General features: G+C 47.4%; 1 protein-coding gene across 3 annotated transcripts in view; it reads left to right on the top strand.

The window, feature by feature from the left end:
• Window positions 1-14299, top strand: part of Dip-B (Dipeptidase B) — a 46786-nt gene extending 32487 nt beyond the window's left edge. For all 3 annotated transcript variants that reach the window (XM_050193863.3, XM_050193861.3, XM_050193862.3), the window contains exons 7-16: window positions 3-133; window positions 268-443; window positions 1512-1597; window positions 5022-5126; window positions 7516-7591; window positions 8225-8343; window positions 9030-9113; window positions 9174-9281; window positions 13333-13464; window positions 13907-14299. In XM_050193863.3, coding sequence (XP_050049820.2) covers window positions 3-133; window positions 268-443; window positions 1512-1597; window positions 5022-5126; window positions 7516-7591; window positions 8225-8343; window positions 9030-9113; window positions 9174-9281; window positions 13333-13464; window positions 13907-14035 — 1146 coding nt within the window. In that variant the 3' untranslated portion in view covers window positions 14036-14299. The remainder of the gene's footprint in view (window positions 1-2; window positions 134-267; window positions 444-1511; window positions 1598-5021; window positions 5127-7515; window positions 7592-8224; window positions 8344-9029; window positions 9114-9173; window positions 9282-13332; window positions 13465-13906) is intronic.
• Window positions 14300-20141: the final 5842 nt, after the last annotated feature.

The raw sequence follows: 20141 nt of genomic DNA, 5'->3' as shown, positions 1-20141 counted from the left end.
AGCCCTTGGAGATCCGGGAGGATGTTCCGAGCCGAAAGCAGAAAGTTACTCGGCTGGGCTTTGCCAACTTCCCAGCAACGGTGCCGAACCGCGACAAGGCCTTCGCGCTTGCTTTGGCCATCGAGCGAGCCAGGTAAGCGCTGCTTGTGATACGCTCGCTAGTAATTGAAGAAAAGCCCTCCTCGGGTCAGTGGCATACTTGCATCACTGAAAGAAGTGCGGTTTCTCGGGGTAAGCGCTGGGACCTTAGCAGGCGCCGTTGCGCAGGATCGTCTGCCGGGACATTGGCGGCAGCGACCCCGAGCGTATGGCGGCGCCTCGCGTGGCCGAATACGTGCAGCACGTGTTCAAGAATTCACCGGTCAACGTGGAGGTGATCGCGGACGACGCCCGCATCCTCAAGGAGTACCCGTTGTTGGCCGCCGTCAACAGGGCAGCGCGAGGTGCGTAATACACTGCGCGCGGTACTCTGTTTTCACGTTGGCCATACGTCGGCCGACTGATTTTATTCGAACGAGAGGTAATCTACAAACGCGTGTTGCTGCGTTGAGCTAACCGATTCACCTTACGCGGCGTGGGATCAGTGCAAGAAACGAGGTCGGAGACAAGAAAGGCACCACTCGAGCTGTTTTGGCTTACTGCGTCGCGCAATAAGTAACTTGAAAGAGCGTAGGTTTGGGCATGTTGGTATTCCATAACTTTTAGGTTTTTTAGCGCACGAAAAAGGGACGAGAGACAGAGGTCCGAGTCGTACCTCTGTCTCTCGTCCCTTTTTCGTGCGCTAAAGACCTAAAAGCAATAAGTAAGTTCCATAACAACGTGAGGTTTTCACAACATGACGTGAAATTATTGAACACTGCGAAAGCAAGAAGGCATACTGAAAGGAAAGAAAGGAAGCAGAGGATTAGCGACGGTAAGCTCAAGAAAAATGCTATAGTTAACAATACTCTCCTTCCCTCCTTTTCCTTTTTTTTCACTATTAACTTCTTCCTTTCGGGTGTTTCGATAATCTGACGTTAAAAATTAAGTTATGGGGTTTTACGTGCCGAAATCACGACCTGATTATCATGCAGATTGTAGTGGCGGACTCCGGATTAATTCGGCAACATGGGGTTCTTTAACGTGCACCCTGTGCACGGTACACGGACGTTTTTGCATTTCTTCCCCATCTAAATGCGGCCGCCGCAGTCGGGATTTGATCCCGCGACCTCGCGCTTAGCAGCGCAACGCCATAGCCGCTAAGCCACGGCAGGTAAACCTGACGTCATATGGCCGCGTTTTATGGAACTTATTTCGCGACGCATTAAACAAAGACAGTTGTTAGTCATCGCTCGTGTGGTGTCTTTCTTGTTTCTGACCTCATTTGTTGCGCTGTTCCCACGCCTTCTGAGACTTGATGGAAGCGACCTGTGGTTGAAGCGTCTTGTGGGCGTTCTTTTCGAAGTATGCGCAGTCTGCAGGTGCGTTCAAAATGCATTGGATATTAATTTTTTTTTTTGCGCTTGTTTCAGGTGTTTCAAGGCATCAGTGCAGGATGATACACCTCACTTACACCCCCGATGGGCCGATCAAGAAAACGTTGTTCTTCGTGGGAAAGGTGAGAATCAGTGGGCATATATAATTTACTGCTCACGCAACTTTCGCTGTAAGCAAAAACGAAACACGGTACTGTACTTCTGCTTTCATCTATTTCAATACTGTTCGTCTCTAGAGAGCCATATTTATCTTAGTCTTAAGTATACGCAGTAAACTGCGTTCCGCATACTTTTTGTGCCGCCTGTGCATCGTGCGTGAGACATAAGTACACTGAGTCATCACGGTCAGTTATGCTTAGACGGGCGCGCACAGCACAAACAATTCTGATGTCAAGGCTCCTTGCTAGATGTCTGTGTCTCAGCCGCGTGCCATGGAACCTCAAAAAAGGAGGGCTCGCTCTTATCACGTTCGTTTGATGTTGTAATAGCAACAACGGCATGCACTTCAATATTTCAGCCGCTTTTCATATCTATCCCATCACACTCCTGCTCCATCATACAGCACACGCTTTCCCATATTTTACTGTTCCTTGCATGTCGGAGACGGAGCGCTGCTTCCTTGTGTCAGCGTTCTGTACGCGTCTTGTTTTATTGCGATAGCATTTGTATAGACACTCCAGGTAAATTTTCGTCGTCGGGTTGCCGTGATGTTCCGGGTACTCTCTCTCTCTCTCTCTCTCTCTAGCGCGCGCGCGCGCACGCACGCACGCACGCACGCACGCACACACACACACACACACACACACACACACACACACACACACACACACACACACACACACACACACACACACACACACACACACACACACACACACACACACACACACACACACACACACACACACACACACACACACAGTTCCGGGTACTCTCTCTCTCTCTCTCGCACACACACACACACTGTGTGTGTTCCGGGTACTCTCTCTCTCTCTTTCTCGCGCGCGCACACACACACTGGGAACTGTGTGTGTGTGTGTGTGTGTGTGTGCGAGAGAGAGAGTACCCGGAACTGTGTGTGTGTGTGTGTGTGCGAGAGAGAGAGAGTACCCGGAACTGTGTGTGTGTGTGTGTGTGTGTGTGTGTGTGTGTGTGTGTGAACGAGAAGAAAGGAAACTGAGGGGCCCGATTTTTATGAGTCATATTATAAGAAGACAACAATGACACCAAGGACAGCATAGGGGACATTATCTGCAGTTCTTAATTGAATTGATGAAATGATAAATAAGTGGAAATGAAAGTGGATGAAAAGACAACTGGCCACAGGTGGGATACGAACCCACGTCGATCCTCGCATTGCGCGTGCGATATCTTCTACCAATTGAGCTACCGCGGCGCCGTTTTGCCATCCCCTTTCTGGGGTGTTTAAGTTTATCTACGAGAACTAACCCTGCGAGTGTTAGCCAGCGCGACCACTCACGCACTTGGCGGCGAATGTGGAACACCTTTTCTGCCGTGTAATGCGAAGAATTGGGCTCATATCCCACCTGCGGCCGTTTTTTTTTTTTTTTTTTCCGTGTGCAAGAGACGTTTCGTAGCTGCCAGGGTGCTGTTCCTTCCGCCTAGCAGGATCGCCCTTGCGTGTTGCGTTCTGCCACCATGTCGCACCCGCGGATAGTCTTGTCTTGTCTTGTGTCCCAGGCAGTGGCGCGTACCCACTATGGGGGATTGGCCAAGAAGCAGGCGGTTTTCGAACACGGTTCGAACACGGTTCGAGGAGCCGTCGTTGTTTTTGCTCATACAACTCTTGGCTTATACCCACTATGGGGGATTTCTTTATTTTTATTTATTGCCACTGCAATCCCAGGAACGGATTTTCGCAGGGTGGGCATACAGATACAAGCAGAGATCAAATATTCACAAAAAATCCATAAAGAACAAAAGCTGCAAATTATTAGTATACACACAAAACGCATCAGCAATGATGACAGTACACATAGGAGTAGACATAGCAGTACAATAAGGTTTATGGCAAGTTCTAATTAATCAATAACACATCAAATCTTGATTGAATAAATTAATACTAAATGTAAGGAGCATCAAGTTCATAACAATAATAAATTCTTAACTATATGGGTAGCCGGGAATGACTGCAACAGAAAATTAGATATTAGTATATATACACTGAGGCTTCTGGTGAATGACCTCAGAGGTTGCTGTAGTACGTACTTCACTGTTAGTAAGCTGATTCCGTTCCGTTACAGTTCTTGGAAAAATCAATATTTAAAGCAGTTGTTACGCTGGCAAAAAGGGGTGATTGTGAGATTATGAAGTTGTGTTGTAGTGTAACCTGAAGAGAAAGATATTGGCCAAGAAATGGGTAATGAGTGGAGCCGTTGTTATTGTTGTTGCCCATCTAACTCCTTGCTCATACCCACTATGGGAAATGGACCAAGAAATAGGTATAGTTTGAGCATTGCTCGAGGATCGTCGTCGTCGTTGTTGGTGCTGTTGTTGCCCATCCAACTTTCGGCTCATACCCACTATGGTGGATTGCCCAAGTAATGGGTATAGTTTGAACACCGTTGGATGAGTCGTTGTTGTTGTTGCCCATACAACATTTGGCGCGTACCAATTATGGGAGATCGGCCAAGAAATGGGTAATTAATGGAGCCGTTGTTTTTGTTATTGTTGCCCATCCAACTATTGGCTTTACCCACTATGGGGGATTGGACGAGCAGTGGGTAATTGGTGGAGCTGTTGTTGCCCATCTAACTCATACTAACTCGTACCCACTAATGGGGAATTGGTCATGAAATGGGTGGATTGTTCCAAGTTATAACCACAAATAAACTCTCAGGACGTATGTAGAGTAAGTGCTGTTGAAGGGGGAAATTACATGTTAAAATGAAAGTAATAATAGTAGGATGACTCAATAATTATTAATTGAAAAGCGCGCACACACGAAAGGGAAATATACAAATTTAATAGGGCATTCGGTTGGACTCTAAGAAATTCCTGGAATGCGAAGCAAAAATCCCTGTGGCTCAATCCCAAAGTAGAGGCCCCACCAAACGAGAGAGTCCGAGCGCAACGCTAAATCTTGCTGTCGCTGTCGCTTTTCTGGCGAAGCTGCCCCCCCCCCCCCCCTTTTTTTTTTAGTAATAATGGCTTTTCAGCTAGCTCATATATATGCAGATTATAGTTCATGGCTTAACTTATGGTTTACCAAGTGCATAATCAACATTGTCCGGCATTCAATAGCTACTATCTCATCGTCAGCTTCGTACCCGTTCTCAGCGTGTAAACAGATTAAAAGGACGTCTTGTTGGGCGAGTTGGTCACAATTCATCTTGGGTACTAGGCGCGAAAACACACACGACACAAGGAAGGAGACGGGACAGAGCGCTCTGTCCCGTCTCCTTCCTTGTGTCGTGTGTGTTTTCGCGCCTAGTACTCAAGATAAAGTGTAAACAGATGCACTTCCGGCGACATCTTTCTTGACGGTGGGCGCTGTGGCTGACGACTTGGCGTGTTGCTTCCCAGGGCGTGACGTACGACACTGGCGGCGCCGACGTCAAAGCCGGTGGCCACATGGCCGGCATGCATCGCGACAAGTGCGGCGCCGCAGCCGTGGCCGGCTTCTTCAAGGTAAGCCTCCCCAGAACCGTGGTGACGTCGCACTGCGTGCTTCGCCCGATGGACGAGGCGATCGGCAGCGCTCAGTCGAAGCGGCAGCAGCGCCTGGCATCAGCTAGCGCCTCCGCGCAAACGCGGTCGCTCGCCTGCAAAGTCGGTACGGCATGTGGAAGAGTTGAAGTGCAGTTTGCCTACTGTATGATGTTATTCGAACATCCGTATTACGGCTAAAAAACAAACAATGCATGTACTAAATGGCCAGAAAGAATTTCAACAGCAAATTTTTGACATGGTAAGCACATTCATCATCATTTCATTTTAGTCCGCCTCCACTTACGCCTAACTTGCGTCAGCCGACCACCGTCATCTCCCTGCAAATTTCCTGATTTCCTGGCGGCGACCGTCATTGTCAGTTCCAGGAGCCACCAGTCTGTACGTCCAACAACGGTGCACATTTTTTTAAAAAATCCTACCATGTCGCTATTTGCAACAAGGTCCAGTAATTGCCTAGGTAACACGGCTGATATAGGTACGCGGAACGGTTAGGGCCTACGATTGAAATAAAACCACGACAAAAACGAAACCGCCTTTATGTTAATGAAAATGCAACAGAAGACGAAAGAGAAGAATGTGCAACATAGCTGTCAAGCATTAAAGGAAGGAAATCTGATTTATTGATTGTTATTTAGCAGGAAACGAAGAAAGAAGAAAATGTCGGGACTGTTCCGCTAAATTCAGTGTGGTTTGTAACCCTAAGTAAGCATGTTTCATCTTTCGTTGACCTGCCCAACTGCAGTTCTCCTTAACCTCGAGTAGAATAACAGGTACATTCGTTTGCTCTCTGATCTGTAGTTTATACTGCCGTGTTAACTTTACGCCTATCACTTCCCGTTCCGTAGCTCGTTGCGCAGTCCTTAGAAGTTCCCTTGTTAGCCTCTAATTTTAGGCCGTACAGATTTGCATTCGCTAATGCATTGATTATATACTTTTCAGTGATTTCGGTAAGCTGCGCTTCATGGTCAGTGAGTGGCTTCCATTGCGCTTCAACCCGCGTTTAGTCTTCTGCAGGTTTCTTTCTCATTATCCGGATCCCCACATAGGTGTTAACTTGGCCTAGATAAATGTACCCCTTCCCTGCTTCAGGAGTTTGACTACTAATTACGAATACTTGTTCCCTCGCCAGGCCATTGAACAGAATGCAAGCACTTTTGAATATCTTTGAGGCTAATTTGTTTACTGAAATAACGCAAATAGATTTGCTCCAAGCATGTACAGAAGTAGTCACGGGTTATATTACGCTCAGGACACGGCCTCTTATTTCAAGCTTGACTGGAATAAATTAATCATCGTGACGTAATCCGTATACACACGAACTTCTGAAGCCTCGTGCTTGTGTGCGCCAGTATGAGGTACCGTCACGCTGGGTGCACAGCCGATAAGAATTCGCAGTGAGTTTCTTTAGGGGGCTTATCGAGGGCTTCAGAAAGCTTCAAGGCAGCGTGGCCGCCGATAGTTCCGGTTCGTCGTTTTAGCAGCTTTGGGTGGTTCACCCGACCTGCTTGACGTCGCATACTCTCATTCGGCGTCACACGAAGGGTACTTGTTGGCAGGAAATTAAAGCTCGAGAAATAGGCGGTGCGGAGATCAGCGGCGGAAAATAGCACACAAGACGTTAAATAATTAATGGCATTCTGGGGCGTAGGACGCCCACAGCTAGGGTCACTATGGGGGCGAGCATTATTCCGACAAAAAACGACACCGACTGTACAGCTGAAACATGTAACGCCTCCTTCAATACCTTCGCACTGCCGGTCAAGCTTACTTCATATAGATGATATACAAATTTCACTGAGCAGGGTGGCTCAATGCCTGTGGCGTTCTGCCGCTGAGCTCATACGAGGTGGCGGGTGCTTAAATTTAGGCGCACGTTAAAGAACTCCAGGTAGTCAAAGTTAATCTGGAGCTCTCCAATACGGCGTCTCTTATAGCTCTAGTGTTGCTTCAAGACGTTACGCATCAATCAATCAGTCGTAAATCAATCGATTCCACTCTCTGGCCTCCAATGAGGCCTTTATGATGTATGAATGAGGCTTTTATGATCCCTACCCTTTCTTCCAAATGACAGGTGACTAGCAAGTGATTGTATCCTCATGAAATAAATAAACATTAATGAATCATTGAATCTCACTCAACTTTGACATCGTCTAGGCTTCTGGTGTGCACATCGGAACAAATTACTGATGTAGCACTGTCATGCAGCATGGTAACAATGTGCAGCTGAATCGGTCCTGCTGCCTTTTTATGCATGTTTAAGGCGAGAAGCAGAAACTATACTGAGTTGTATCGGTGAAGGTAAACAATGGTGTCAGTAATTTTTTGTCTTGCATGTTTACTCTCACAGGTGCTGAGCGAGCTTCGTCCCAAAGGTGTCAAAGTGTTCGGTGCTATGGCAATGGTCCGAAACAGCATCGGTTCAGGTGAGCTATCGACGACGCTCTGCGCACCATCCATGCATTAGTGTTTTGGGCCCTCAGAGTAAATATATTTAAATGTTACTTGTGATAAATTTTAGGGTTCTTGCACTGTACCCGTACCCTTTATCACAGGTAATGCTCTGCTAGATGTACAGGATAAGCATTTTTAATCGCATATACAGCCGCTTTTCGTGCGGGGAAGCATTGTTGCATAAAAAAAAAAGGGGGTGCTTACAACATGACCGGCACAATGCGCGCGCGCGCATTGTGTCCATGTGTTAATATATATATATATATATATATATATATATATATATATATATATATATATATATATATATATATATATATATATATATATATATTGACACATGGATATTTTCAGCGCTTTTGACCGTCTAACAAATGTTACCGCTCAGCGCGGGACGCCCCTGCATGTATCGTAAGTTTCTGGAATGTTATCGGATGGTTCTATCGGCTGTCTGTTTTCACCGAACCCTGTGTAATCTGATTTCATGTATGCGCGTCGCGAATGGTGTAGAACTTTCTGGAAGGCACGCGGGCACCAGCGATTGCTCTTTGTTGCACGCATGTCGCTGTGCAACAATGAACCCTTGGCCGAACTTACTCGTGCAGAGTGTTACGTGGCCGACGAGATCATTACATCGCGTGCGGGGGTGCGCGTCAGGATTGGAAACACCGACGCTGAAGGACGAATGGCCATGGCGGACGCTGTTTGCGAGTTCAAGGACAAGGTGATGCTCGTCTGCTGTCGATGCGCTTCTCAATGCGTAGCACCCTTTGGCGAGTACCCCGGCAATTCCGGTCGCAAAATCGTGACGCGTGACAACTTTCACGTAAGAATGCATAGGGCTCCATAGAAAATACATGGGGTTGGGGTGCGCCAACGTCAATTTGGGACTGGGTCAACCTAAACTTCGGGGTGATATGGGATTGGGTCAATCTAAAATTTGGTCGTGAGCCAACTTAAATTTGGGCGTGATGGGCCAACCTAATTTTGGGGGTGATGTAGGGTCCGGCCAATTCGAATTTGGGGTGATAAGGGGTTGGGCTAGCTTGAAATTTGAAGGTGAGCCAACCTAAATTTGGGGATTATATAGGAGTGGGCCAACCTGATTTCGGGGGTGATATGGTGGTGGACTATCTAAATTTGGAGGTGATATGGAGAAGGGCCAACATTAATTTGGGGGTGGGCCAACCTAAATTTGGGGCTGATATGGGGGTAGGCCAACCTGAATTTGCGGGTGATATGGGGGTGGGCCAATTTAAAATTTGGGGGTAGGCCTACTGAAATTTGGGAAACAAAATCAAAAGCCAACAGCCGAGTCAAAGAATGCTGCGTATTAGGAGACAATGCTCTGAATGTATGTAGCTTTTCCTTTTCCTGTGCTAAAGTGAAAGCCCTTCGTTGTCATTACAGGCACTCAGTGAAGTGAATCCACGTATATTCACCATCGCTACCCTTACGGGACACGCATGCATCGCTGTTGGAGATGGCTATTCGGTAAGTGTCTAGCGCGGGGCTGACTCTGCGCGCAACGCTGACCCACGGCTGCTGTTCCAGATCATCATGGATAACGGCCCAGCCTGCTTGAACGCCGTGAGCGCTACCGTGAAAGCTGCTGGTGACGAGATCGGAGACTTGTTCGAGGTGTCCACCGTTCGCCGTGAGGTTAGTCCTTAAGTTTTCAGAATTTCTTCGGGCTGCTTCGGAGTGTGTCATATCCACATCCACACAGCGTCTTGATATTATGGCGTAATAATTCTTACTAGCATATGATTCAAGGTATTGTTGTGACATCAGAAATATGGCTTCAAAGTGCTATACGTGATGAGAACGTAGTACCCCCTGCCTATAGATTGTTCCGAAGGGATAGAGTCAGTAGTGGCGGCGGAGAAGCCATCGAAATTAAACACTGAAGCCACTGTTATATACCAAATAGATGACACTGAAACCTTGCATCTCAAGGTTAAAGTATTTGGTAATACCATCATTCTGCTTGCTGCTTGCAGAGCACCAGACTCCAATGTCATATTTTTTTACTAAATTATATAACTATGCGTCACAGTTCAGGAAAGGCAAACTAATAGTGGCTGGTGATTTTAATTTTCCAAGCATCTCAAAGCTGGCTCTGCTTCTCCTAAATATACTAATACGCTCTTTGACCTTATGTTTGGAAATGACCTTGTACCCGCCGGGGTGGCGCAGTGGTTTTGGCATTTCGCTGCTAAACCCGAGGGTGCGGGATCAAATCCCGGCCATGACAGCCATATTTAGATGGGGGAGAAATGAAAAAAAAAAAAAAAAAAAAGAACGCCCGTGTACCATGCATTTGGTGCAAGTTACAGAACCCCAGGTGGTCGAAGTTAACCGTAAGACCCCCACTACGACATATGCCTCATAATCATATCTTGGTTTTGCCGCGTAAAATTCCAGAGTTTAATTTTTAAATTAACGTGACCTTGTTTAGATTGTTAATGAACCTACACGTTTTGAACATGGTTCGTGTTCACTTTTAGACCCTGTATTTTCGCCTCGTTCTTTGCGTTGCTTTTCTGTTTCCGTTGAATCGAGACTATTCGATCACAATTCGGTATATGCCACTCTCTCTTCACGTCGAAGCTTCACACTCTGCGCCTGCGCTTAGCAGCATAAAAACATTCTCACGCGTGGATGACATTGGCATATTAGATTACCCAGAGGCACGTTTTCTGGATTTTCGTAGTGTGGAACTGGGGCTCCTTTGTTATGAATTAAAGTGTATCTGCCTCTTTCGTACTAACAACTTTGTGTCCGACCAAGTTATAGAAAAGCCAAATTTACTCTGTCGATTAATGGACACGTCACACATCTGAAACGCAAAGCGAGCGAGAAAGCAGAGTGCCTTTGTCCGACCGCCTGACTGCTATTCGCACTGTGCTGTATGAAGCAATCAGCCCTGTCAAATGAATTTGATTTTGATGCTACTTTACAGAGATTCATTAAAGATGACACCCAGCGGTTTTGGAATACCCACAATTCGTGACTACAAGAAACCAATAAGCAAGATTTCACATAGTAGCGCGACTGTTGACCCGAAGGAAATAGCGCAGCACTTCAACCACAATTTACATAGTGTCTTTTCTAGTGCTTCTCCTGTAGTTAACGGCTCGCACCCTGTTTCTTTGATGTTGAAGGTATGGTATTATATTAAGGTATCGTAAATATTCTGCTAAGACTGAAAATTAAATCGTCTCCCGGACCTGATGACATACCAGACGCTTTCCTCCGCTGTTATGCCAAGTCACTAGCGAAGTTCCTTGTTGTGATTTTTTAAGCGCCCTTTAGTCCAACTGCTGTTCTACAGGACTGGAAAATAGCATGTGTGTCGCGCCTGTTTTTAAGAATTGAGACCCTCTTTTAGCGAAAAAATAATCACCACATTTCAATCATATCTTCTTCATGTAAGATGCTTGAACATATTTTGGCCTCGTTCATTAAAAGGTTTCTAGATAACATTCTATCACCAGTACAACAATGGTTTCAGAAAAGGATTATTGACAGTCATACAGTTGTCAGCCGTAATTTGTTCTTTTGCAGCTCTTGAGAAGGCAGGTCAACTAGATCTCACGTTATTAAATTTCTCTAAATACGACTTGGTTTGCCATGTCAAACTGATACGGTAAGTTGAACTTACTTCCAGAAGACGGTTGTAGCGCCGAAAAATACAACACATAGCAGCCGACCAAGGCTATGTGTTGTCTTTTTCGGCGCTACAACCCTCTTCTGGAAACATGCACCAACTAGCCCCCCAACAAGTATTACTCATCATCATCATCATCATCAGCCTGGTTAGGCCCACTGCAGGGCAAAGGCCTCTCCCATACTTCTCCAACAACCCCGGTCATGTACTAATTGTGGCCATGCCGTCCCTGCAAACTTCTTAATCTCATCCGCCCACCTAACTTTCTGCCGCCCCCTGCTACGCTTCCCTTCCCTTGGGAGTATTACTCAAGTTGAACTTACTAGGCTGCCAAGCTTTTTTATTTTAGAAATCCGCTTATTTGTATGGTTGCAGCCAGTATGTTGTTGATTGGTGGGCATCTGATGTTCTTTCAGTTCAATTGTGTTCCCCAAGGCAGCATGCTTGGACAGTTTGTTTTTCTGATTTTTTTTGTAACAACATTGCCAACATAATCGCAGAGCTGGTTGAAATCCGTCTGTTCGTAAACGATTGTATGCTTTTTACTGCGGTAAAAACAAGTGATGATCAGAGAGTGCATAACGCTGCACTCGATAGAATTATCTCTTGGTGCGACGAATGCGGCATAAGGATTAATTCTGATAAGGCCGTCATGCTTCGAATAACAAGTAAGAAGAGTCCACAGATACTCTCTTATTCTCTTGGTCCTGATCCTTTACGCGAAGTGAGTGATTATCCATACCTAGGCGTAACGTTATACAAAAATTTGAGTCGGAATACACGCATTTGAAATGTCTGGCACTTCAGCTTTAAAAAGAAAAAAAAAAAGAAGACTTTGTTTACCTTGTTACAGGCTTAAGTATGCATCCTGTGGGGTCTCCAAACGTGCTCTTGGGAAAAGCAACAACAACACAGTAGTGTAGACAACCACAAGGGCATTTATTGCATCTTTCATGCACCAATGCCAACGAGCGAAATTGCTGCTAATAGAAGATGCCGATGGGCGCGGACGAATCGAAAGTCCGACTCACCGCTTCAGGATATCGAGCGAATATGTTCGCCGAGCCTATAATCGTTCGCCCGTACGGTCACCCTGAAGCCTCTCGAGACGGTCCCGCAGAGCGTGGAGACAGGCGCGCGACTAGTCCGCGCATTCTGGCGACCCCAAGCCAGAGAGGAACACTCCATTTTGCGCCCGAGCAAACCCGTCGTTAGGTGGTGTTAGCAGCGCAGCACTTGCGTCATCTCGCCTACTATTTTGCAACCACGCCGACCGCCGGTGGCGCTTAGCTACGCGGGCAAGCCGCATTATAGTAGATGCGATAACAACGTTATGCGGGGGGACATCAGGGGGCGCAAGACAGTTGAGCGTCTCCACAACCTTCGCATGTAATAAATTACTATATACATCAATTATTAGGCCAAAAGTAGAATATACTTCTGTAGTATGGGACCGCCACATAAAAATTAACATGATGTATTTGAAAAAATTAAGAGGAAGGTTGTCCGCTTTATATTTGCGAAATACGACCGCGATGATTCCATAGCCAAACTTATGGAGATCAATTCGATTATCTAACTGCAAGATAGAAGAAAATTCCTAGGAAATACATTTTTATGCAAATTATTACACCGGATGCTTGCCATCAACGTTAGCCTATAGGCTACATATGTTACACCATTATCAACTCTCCAAACTCGTCATACTCATTCGCAGTCCCTAACGCCATATATACTTTGTCAGGACTATCCTGTTTGGATGTTCATACTTCCCCACAACTGCTTTCGACTGTAACAGTTTGCCTGAAAATCGCCCTAATTTTGTAGAGCTAACTGAAGGTCGTATCTTGCAACGTACATGTCATTGCTTGCGTTTGAAAGTGTCTGTCTTGATGTGTGTTATTTCTTTCTCTCTCTCTCTGCTCTGTAGTTATTTTTGCCCCTCCTGCTTGAGCCTTTGTGCATCTTTACTTCAAGATGTTAATTCAAGGCGTGCACGCTGTCGTCGTGTACTCGTGTCTTATTGTTAATAATGCGCAGGACTACAATTTCGTGCGAGGCCCATCCGAGTACGAGGACCTAATCCAGTGTAACAACGAGCCGTCGTCGCGTACTCCGCGGGGTCACCAGATGCCGGCAGCTTTCCTCATCAAGGCGTCTGGTCTGGACAAGGTCAGTCTTTCCTTCGCAGCCTTTTTTTTTTCTTGTGAAATCGCAGGCTATAGGCGGTTCGCTTTCGGCAAGCCAGTCTTCAAATATTAACGACATTTAAATATTTTTCGCAGCATTGCTATTATTTTGTATTGCAATCGATAGAATTGGTATGTGCGCGCAACAGCTGCATCGCATCGCGACGCTGGTACTATATTTTTCCAATTATGTACACTTTCGACGTAGACTGGCAGCCCGGTACGTATTTTAGCCACGAAATTTCCCCTAGCCGCCTCAGTACTTGAGCGGCTAGGAGAGAGAGAAAAAAAAAGAAGAACGGGCCGTGGCGGCTCTGCTTTAATCGCGGTTCGCACGTTGTTGGCTTAATGTCGTGCGCGCGCAAGAAAGAGTGCGGGGAAGTTTGCCCTTTGAACGGGTGTTGTCGTTCTCTGCTGCCGCGCAGCACGGCCTGGATTCCGAGCGACCGCTGTGCTACTCGCACATCGACATCGCTGCCAGCTCGGGACCGTTCCCGGGCGTTCCGACGGGGGCTCCCATTGCGGCTCTCACTCAGGCTTTTCTGCTGGACTGAATCTGCGGGCCGCTTCCCTCGAGTGGCTGCCACCTACTCAACCGTGGAGATTGATTACGCGTACAGGCCAGAGGACGAAATGAGATCGTCCGTTTTTTTTTTTTTTTTTTCTCAGGGTCAGTGATAATTTACCGACTTTACATGCATGCAAATTTTTCATCAAATGTGTTTACTCTAGGCAATTGGTCAGATCTGCTTTGTGATCCCTATTTCTCTGTGTATTGATGAAATAAAATGAGTATTGCACCAGCGCTTTGCGAGAAACGTGTTGCACGCACTTTCTTCGCTGCTCTGGAAGTGGCTCCTAGCTGCTGAAGGCACCCCCCCCCCCCTCTCTTTTGTACGTCACGTGACGCCAATGAGAAATGGAGACTTCAGAAAGCGTGACGCTGCTATGGTGTCCAACGGGCTGCTTTTTCTGCACGGCGGCAGTCAGGAAGAAAAAAAAAGGGAGAGGGCTAATATAATTTAGTCGTGTCAAAAAGTAAACGTTCTAAACGCGTGCTGTATATTGCGAGACAGAAGTTTCTTTTTATTTATTTGTTTGTTACATTGCCTACAAGTGCGGCTTCTGAGATCACCGGCGTTTAGGCACATAAGGATGAAATGTTGCTGCCTCTTATGGGCCGCAACAACTATAAGTGAAAAATCCCGTTTGAAGGAGAAAAATTGGCGCTGTCAGTGCATCACCCGATGCACTGACAGCGATCGCTAGGTTTAGCGTTGCAATTGAACTCCCGTTCAGAGCCTCTACTCTAGGATTCAGTCACTGAGAGGTTTGCTCTGTTGTCCAGGAATGTCTTGTGGAGTACAATCGAATGTCTTGTTAAATTTGTATCTTTTTTCCTGTGCTAGTTAATTAGTGAATATTGATTCTTAATACTATTATCGCTATTTATCCACGTCCCGCCCATATTTTGTGCACTCTTCTTGTCTTTTTGAACAATCTCAAGCAATTGTAGATGTAGAAAATGTATTGTGTTTGTCCGGACACTGAGCCGGAGGCGAAGTCGACTGTCCTGGTCACTCAGGTGATGAATAACATAAAAATAAAGCGGCCGCTTTTGCTGGTTGTTGTGAATCGAGGAAAAAAGACAGCGTAAAAATTATGCATATTCCATGCACTGTTGAAATGATGTGAATTATGTGAATTATTTCGCAGCATTATTTTGGGTTCTGCAAAGCGTTAACAAATGGACCAACGTGTTTGTGTAAGGCGAGCAATTGGCGTGTGTTACAACAGCAGCGAGTTAACGTCAACAAAATCATCCGCCCTTTCAATCTGTGAAGGTGCATGACCGTCGAAGCTGCGTAGCACACGACAAAGAGGTGACACAGAATTTTGAACAAATGTATGAACACATTTATTGTCTTGATCGGTGGTCATTGTGAGGAAAGGTACGCACACACATTTATTTTTATATATTCGCATTCATTCGTGTTATACATTGGTTATATACGTTCGTGTTTTCATTTCGCGATATACTGATGCAAGGAATGCGTGACCGAAATCACCGCACCGACTGGCAAATGGCCAGTGCCGTCAGCCCCTTCGCAGAGGAAGGGGCATGCATGATGAGCGCCATCGGAGCCGGCTGTGGAAGAAGACGTTGAAGGCGCGAGCAGTGCCACGAGCGCGAGGGGCAGTATGGGAACGCTGGCATGATGAGCGGCAACGGAGCCAACTGTGGAAGAAGATGACGAACGCACGAGCATTGGCACGAGCCATTGCTGATGATGATCGTTTTTGCTCGTACACATGAAAATTTCGTGGAATTGCAGCCATTAACAGCTTCGCAGTAATATACGATGGCGACAACAACGTCGTGATCACTGATAAATTGTACTTCGCCGAAGAAACATTTCGACCTGTTCTCTTACGACCTTACGGAGGCGGTCAATATGCGGAAAACTGGCGTGCTCTCGCTTTTAATTTACAAAACTTGTTGCTATGCATCACAGCGCAAGCAACTTGTTCGCACTCGAAGGACAGTCGTAAGGATGACAAATGATTTGCGTATTCATTCGTGCGTGTGTGGCGCACGTGCTTTCGCTTTTCAAAGGAAATTGTTGCTATGCGACCCGACGGGCGCGTCAGTAGTTTCCAAGCACAGAAGCGCACAGCAGGTACAGAAGACAGGTCTCGCTAGGTAGCTGTAGCCCGCGCTCAGCTCTGTCCGATGTACGTAAAACTAGGAAAACATTCTAGGAATTGCCGTAGTCATCTGGCCACGAGCGCTCACGCTCTGTTTTCCAAATAAGTCGATTAGAAAAGAAAATATGCAACTCTGATGATGATTGGAATAAAAATGATGGCTTGAATGTGCATGTGGTGTGAGGGCTCAGTCTCGTATACGCTGCACTGTCATGCAGGAACTCCATGAAAGCGTTTAGACATGTCTCAAGATAACTGTATCTGAAAAAGTTCGATTTCCAGAATCCGGTGATTCGCTGACCAGAATACTTTCACTCAGACCGACCTCTATGGATACCCTTCACAATAAACTCGTGCCTCCATATATAAGAAGAGGCGCCGAAGAGCTATGGCAGCTGCGTATTACGAAGATTTCGTTTTTCATTGTAGTTTCATGCCTTTTTTTTTCTAATAGGTGAATGTTACTCCACAATATACGAAGCAGCATGGGAACGACAGATGTCTCCAGGAGTGACGACGTTTTCTTGATTCTGCTCTAGTAGTAATTCCCGTTGTGGTTGGCGAATAACTTTGTGGCAGAAATAATTTGTGCATATAGTATGGCCTACTCGCTGTGTTTAGCATAAGGGCGTCGCGTCGCGCTTACAGCAGTAGGAGCCACGCTCGAGCGAACGCAAACAGAACTCAGCCGTGTACATTGGTTCAGAAGCGATGCGCACCACTTGCACAAGCTCGACCCACCTACGCGTGACGGCTTCCTGACGTGTGTAAACAGACGCGTGCACAGACCACAACCAGTGCTCTATGCTCTTGCACGCCGGAACCGCCGGAAATGTCGGAACGCACGCCGTGTACGGCCACGTTCTCGAAAGGGCAGCAGATTCGAGTGTGTGCGCTTGTAAACAGAGGGGTTACGGGCTGCCGCCTTGGCCTCGATTGTCGGCGGCCGCCGCTGAAGGCACACCTGCCGGCGCGTCGCGCTAGCTGTGCTGCAGGTCGAACTCGACGAGATCACCCGGAGGCACGAGAGGCTTTTGGACATGAGCATGCCGCCGGTGCGAAGGAGGAGGAAAACGTTTATGAAGAACAATGAAAGAACGCGAGTTGGCAGCTTCGTCATGCCAGGGTCCTTGTCTTGCTTTAGGTCCGCACCAAGAGAATAGGGGGGTTTAATGAGAGCAGCATTCCGGGCAAGTTGGTAATCCATTGCTTAAAAGATATTGCGCAACATAAAAAACGACACGGACGTGAGAGAAGACGACACACCAAGCGCTTGGTGTGTCGTCTTCTCTCACGTCCGTGTCGTTTTTTATGTCGCGCAATATCATTTAAGCAATAGGGGGGGTCCTTAGTGCAGGATACATACGGACTTGGCTGCCTGCTGGGTCCGCCACACCAGCTGTTACTCGTTACGCAGGTCCGAACGGTTTCCCACTGTACGGGGGTAGGATTTTTGATGGACGGATGTGTTTCGGCATGCCCAGGTGGAGTGGTAAAGGGATGCGTACTCGCCTCAGTGGGGGAATTTGTAGGAGAAAAAGGTGGGGTTAATAGCATGCATGATATTGGGGGGCGAGGACTTACGGAGTTGCCATCTGTCGGAAGCGCCTCGCTTGCGTAGTATGAGTGATAACGCGGCGCGCTCCTCATAGGTTTGGTTGTAGGCGCTCAATAAAAACACCATGTGGGAGCCCTCCTGGACATTTCTGTAAGTACTCTCGAAACGAGGGACGTTTTTCACTGTCACAATATTAATCTTCGGCAAATAGAAAGCACAGAATGGTTTACAGACGCTCTCTCTTTACGAATACGTACAATGAACGCCCACTGCGCGCGATCGCCGCAATGGAGTCCTCCGGACCGGATTCTTGCGTGAAAGGTTAGCAATCGCTGAGGGTAAACTATATGAAATACGTTCTTATAGTGGGCTGCATGTATAACCAAATTGATCATAACCGAATTAAGCCTCATTGCAGCGATCGCACGGATTCGCAGCGACCGAGTGCGCGTCTGCATGTATTTCCATGCACAATGTTTCGCTTTCGCTGCGAGCGCGTTTTCGCACCGTGCTGTGAGCTTTGGCCGCAGTATATGAGCATCTGACAGTACACAACCAACCAATGTTTCATGGACGCTAGCAGAGCTGCTGAAAAATGATTTCGTTATGGCTATGGACTCCGACGCCTACGGCGACTTGTGCCGTCGCGACGGTTCAATCTCTTTTTCTTTTCTTCTAAATTCTCGGACGTTTCAATATTATTATTTCACAAGTTGCGCGCACTGTATGTTTGCCGGTCTTCTCAGCGAGCAATTTCCCACTGCTTATTTTTCGTAATCCAGTGTATTAACTCGTAACATAAACATGACCATATGTCATGCCTTTTTTTAATGTGCTTCTTACCGCTCCATTTCCATTCCAGTGAACTTGCCAGTATCTAGCATCGACAAGTTTATAGTCCAAACCGTCACGACATTAGCCGGGCAGCGCGCGCGAGCGAGCGTCTCAGTGCGCGCTGTCTGCTACTCACCGAACATCGCAGCTCGACGCCGTCGTAGAAATCTTCCTCACGGAAGTGCTTGCTGCACACCCGGGTTGTAGCCGATGGCTGCTTGGTGGTTGTAAGATTCGCGATCCAAGCTTCACGCAATTTCTTGTCCTGCGGCTGCATGTGAAGGCTGACACTGGGATCCGTTGCGCCACTACCTGTTAGTAGTGCTTTCAAGTGTTGTCAAGCAGACACCCGAAGCGGCAAAACCTCCCCACTTAATCAGAACCGCAGCGCAGGTGGCACATTAAACTTTCGTTTTCAGCTCGCTTCGGCGCTTCCGAAGCAGGCGACGCGGCCGCTGTGTCCACGTTATCCCTCATATTATGTCACGCCGACGGCAGCGCCAGCTTTTCCAGTGGTGGAGCTCGCCCCCAATAGGCTTAAGTGCGGGAAAAGATTGGTCTGATAGCTGCCGCCACGCAATGGCTGCTTCTCTGGTGAGAGTACTGTTAGCAGGGACGTACAGGCGGCGGGGATAGGCGATAATGCTGGAGGAGGGTGTGATAAGTTGGGGGTATGGATTCTACCGTGGGGTCACGGTCCACGTTCTGGTGCGGCGCCCAAGTTAGGCGCGGACGACAGCGTGGGCTCGGTGGTTTCCGCGAATAGTCTCGTGACCTGGGGTTTATATGAGGCTGATGCTGGGTGGCATGACTGTAGCTAGGCAAAAGATGCGGTGGGCGGCAGTGGAGAGTCGGCCTCGGGCGAAGCTGCGACAAGCAGCTTTGGGAATCGGAGATCACGGTGACATGCTCTAGGTCTGGTCTAGATCAAGGCGATGGCAAGGGCAATGGCCGCCCCTTGGGCTGCATTGATGGCGGTGAATTTAAACGAGGTCGACGTTAGCTCTTGCAAGGTGTGGTCGACCACGCTGACTGTGTGGACTTGTAGACTGGGGTGCGCAGCCGCGTCTATATATGCGGTACATGGGTTGATCGCCACATCGTTGTTGTAGCGCTCTTGAACGAGAGCGGCAACGTTTGGCATGGAAATCCAGGTGCATGTTTCGTGGTACGAAGGCGACCGTTACGCATTGCCGGATTCGTGGAGGCTGTAGTTGGGAGTTGGTGAGTTCAGAATCTGGAGTAAGGTACACGAGGCGGCACGAGATGGTGCGGCCAGCAGGGGTGAGGACTATATTGCCACGACCTCGACACAGCTGACAGCCACTCGGTGCGATTCGGTGCCACATGCTAGGCATGTTGGGTGGCTCCCAGAAGAAGAGAACGACGAAGGTGCCAGGACAACGATATATAAAGAGATCTATAGCGTCGACCGAAGTCTCTTGTGGCTTTGTCTGTGACAATATCTACATTGCCGGCGTGATCGAAGGTGCGACGCAGATGCGCCAACTGGATCCTCGCGCAGAAGAGTCAGCACACGTTGAACGCGGTCGGAACTT

Source organism: Dermacentor andersoni, chromosome 1 (assembly GCF_023375885.2).
Source record: "Dermacentor andersoni chromosome 1, qqDerAnde1_hic_scaffold, whole genome shotgun sequence".
NCBI classification, from domain to species: domain Eukaryota; kingdom Metazoa; phylum Arthropoda; class Arachnida; order Ixodida; family Ixodidae; genus Dermacentor; species Dermacentor andersoni.
This window is presented reverse-complemented; position numbering and strand designations above follow the sequence as displayed.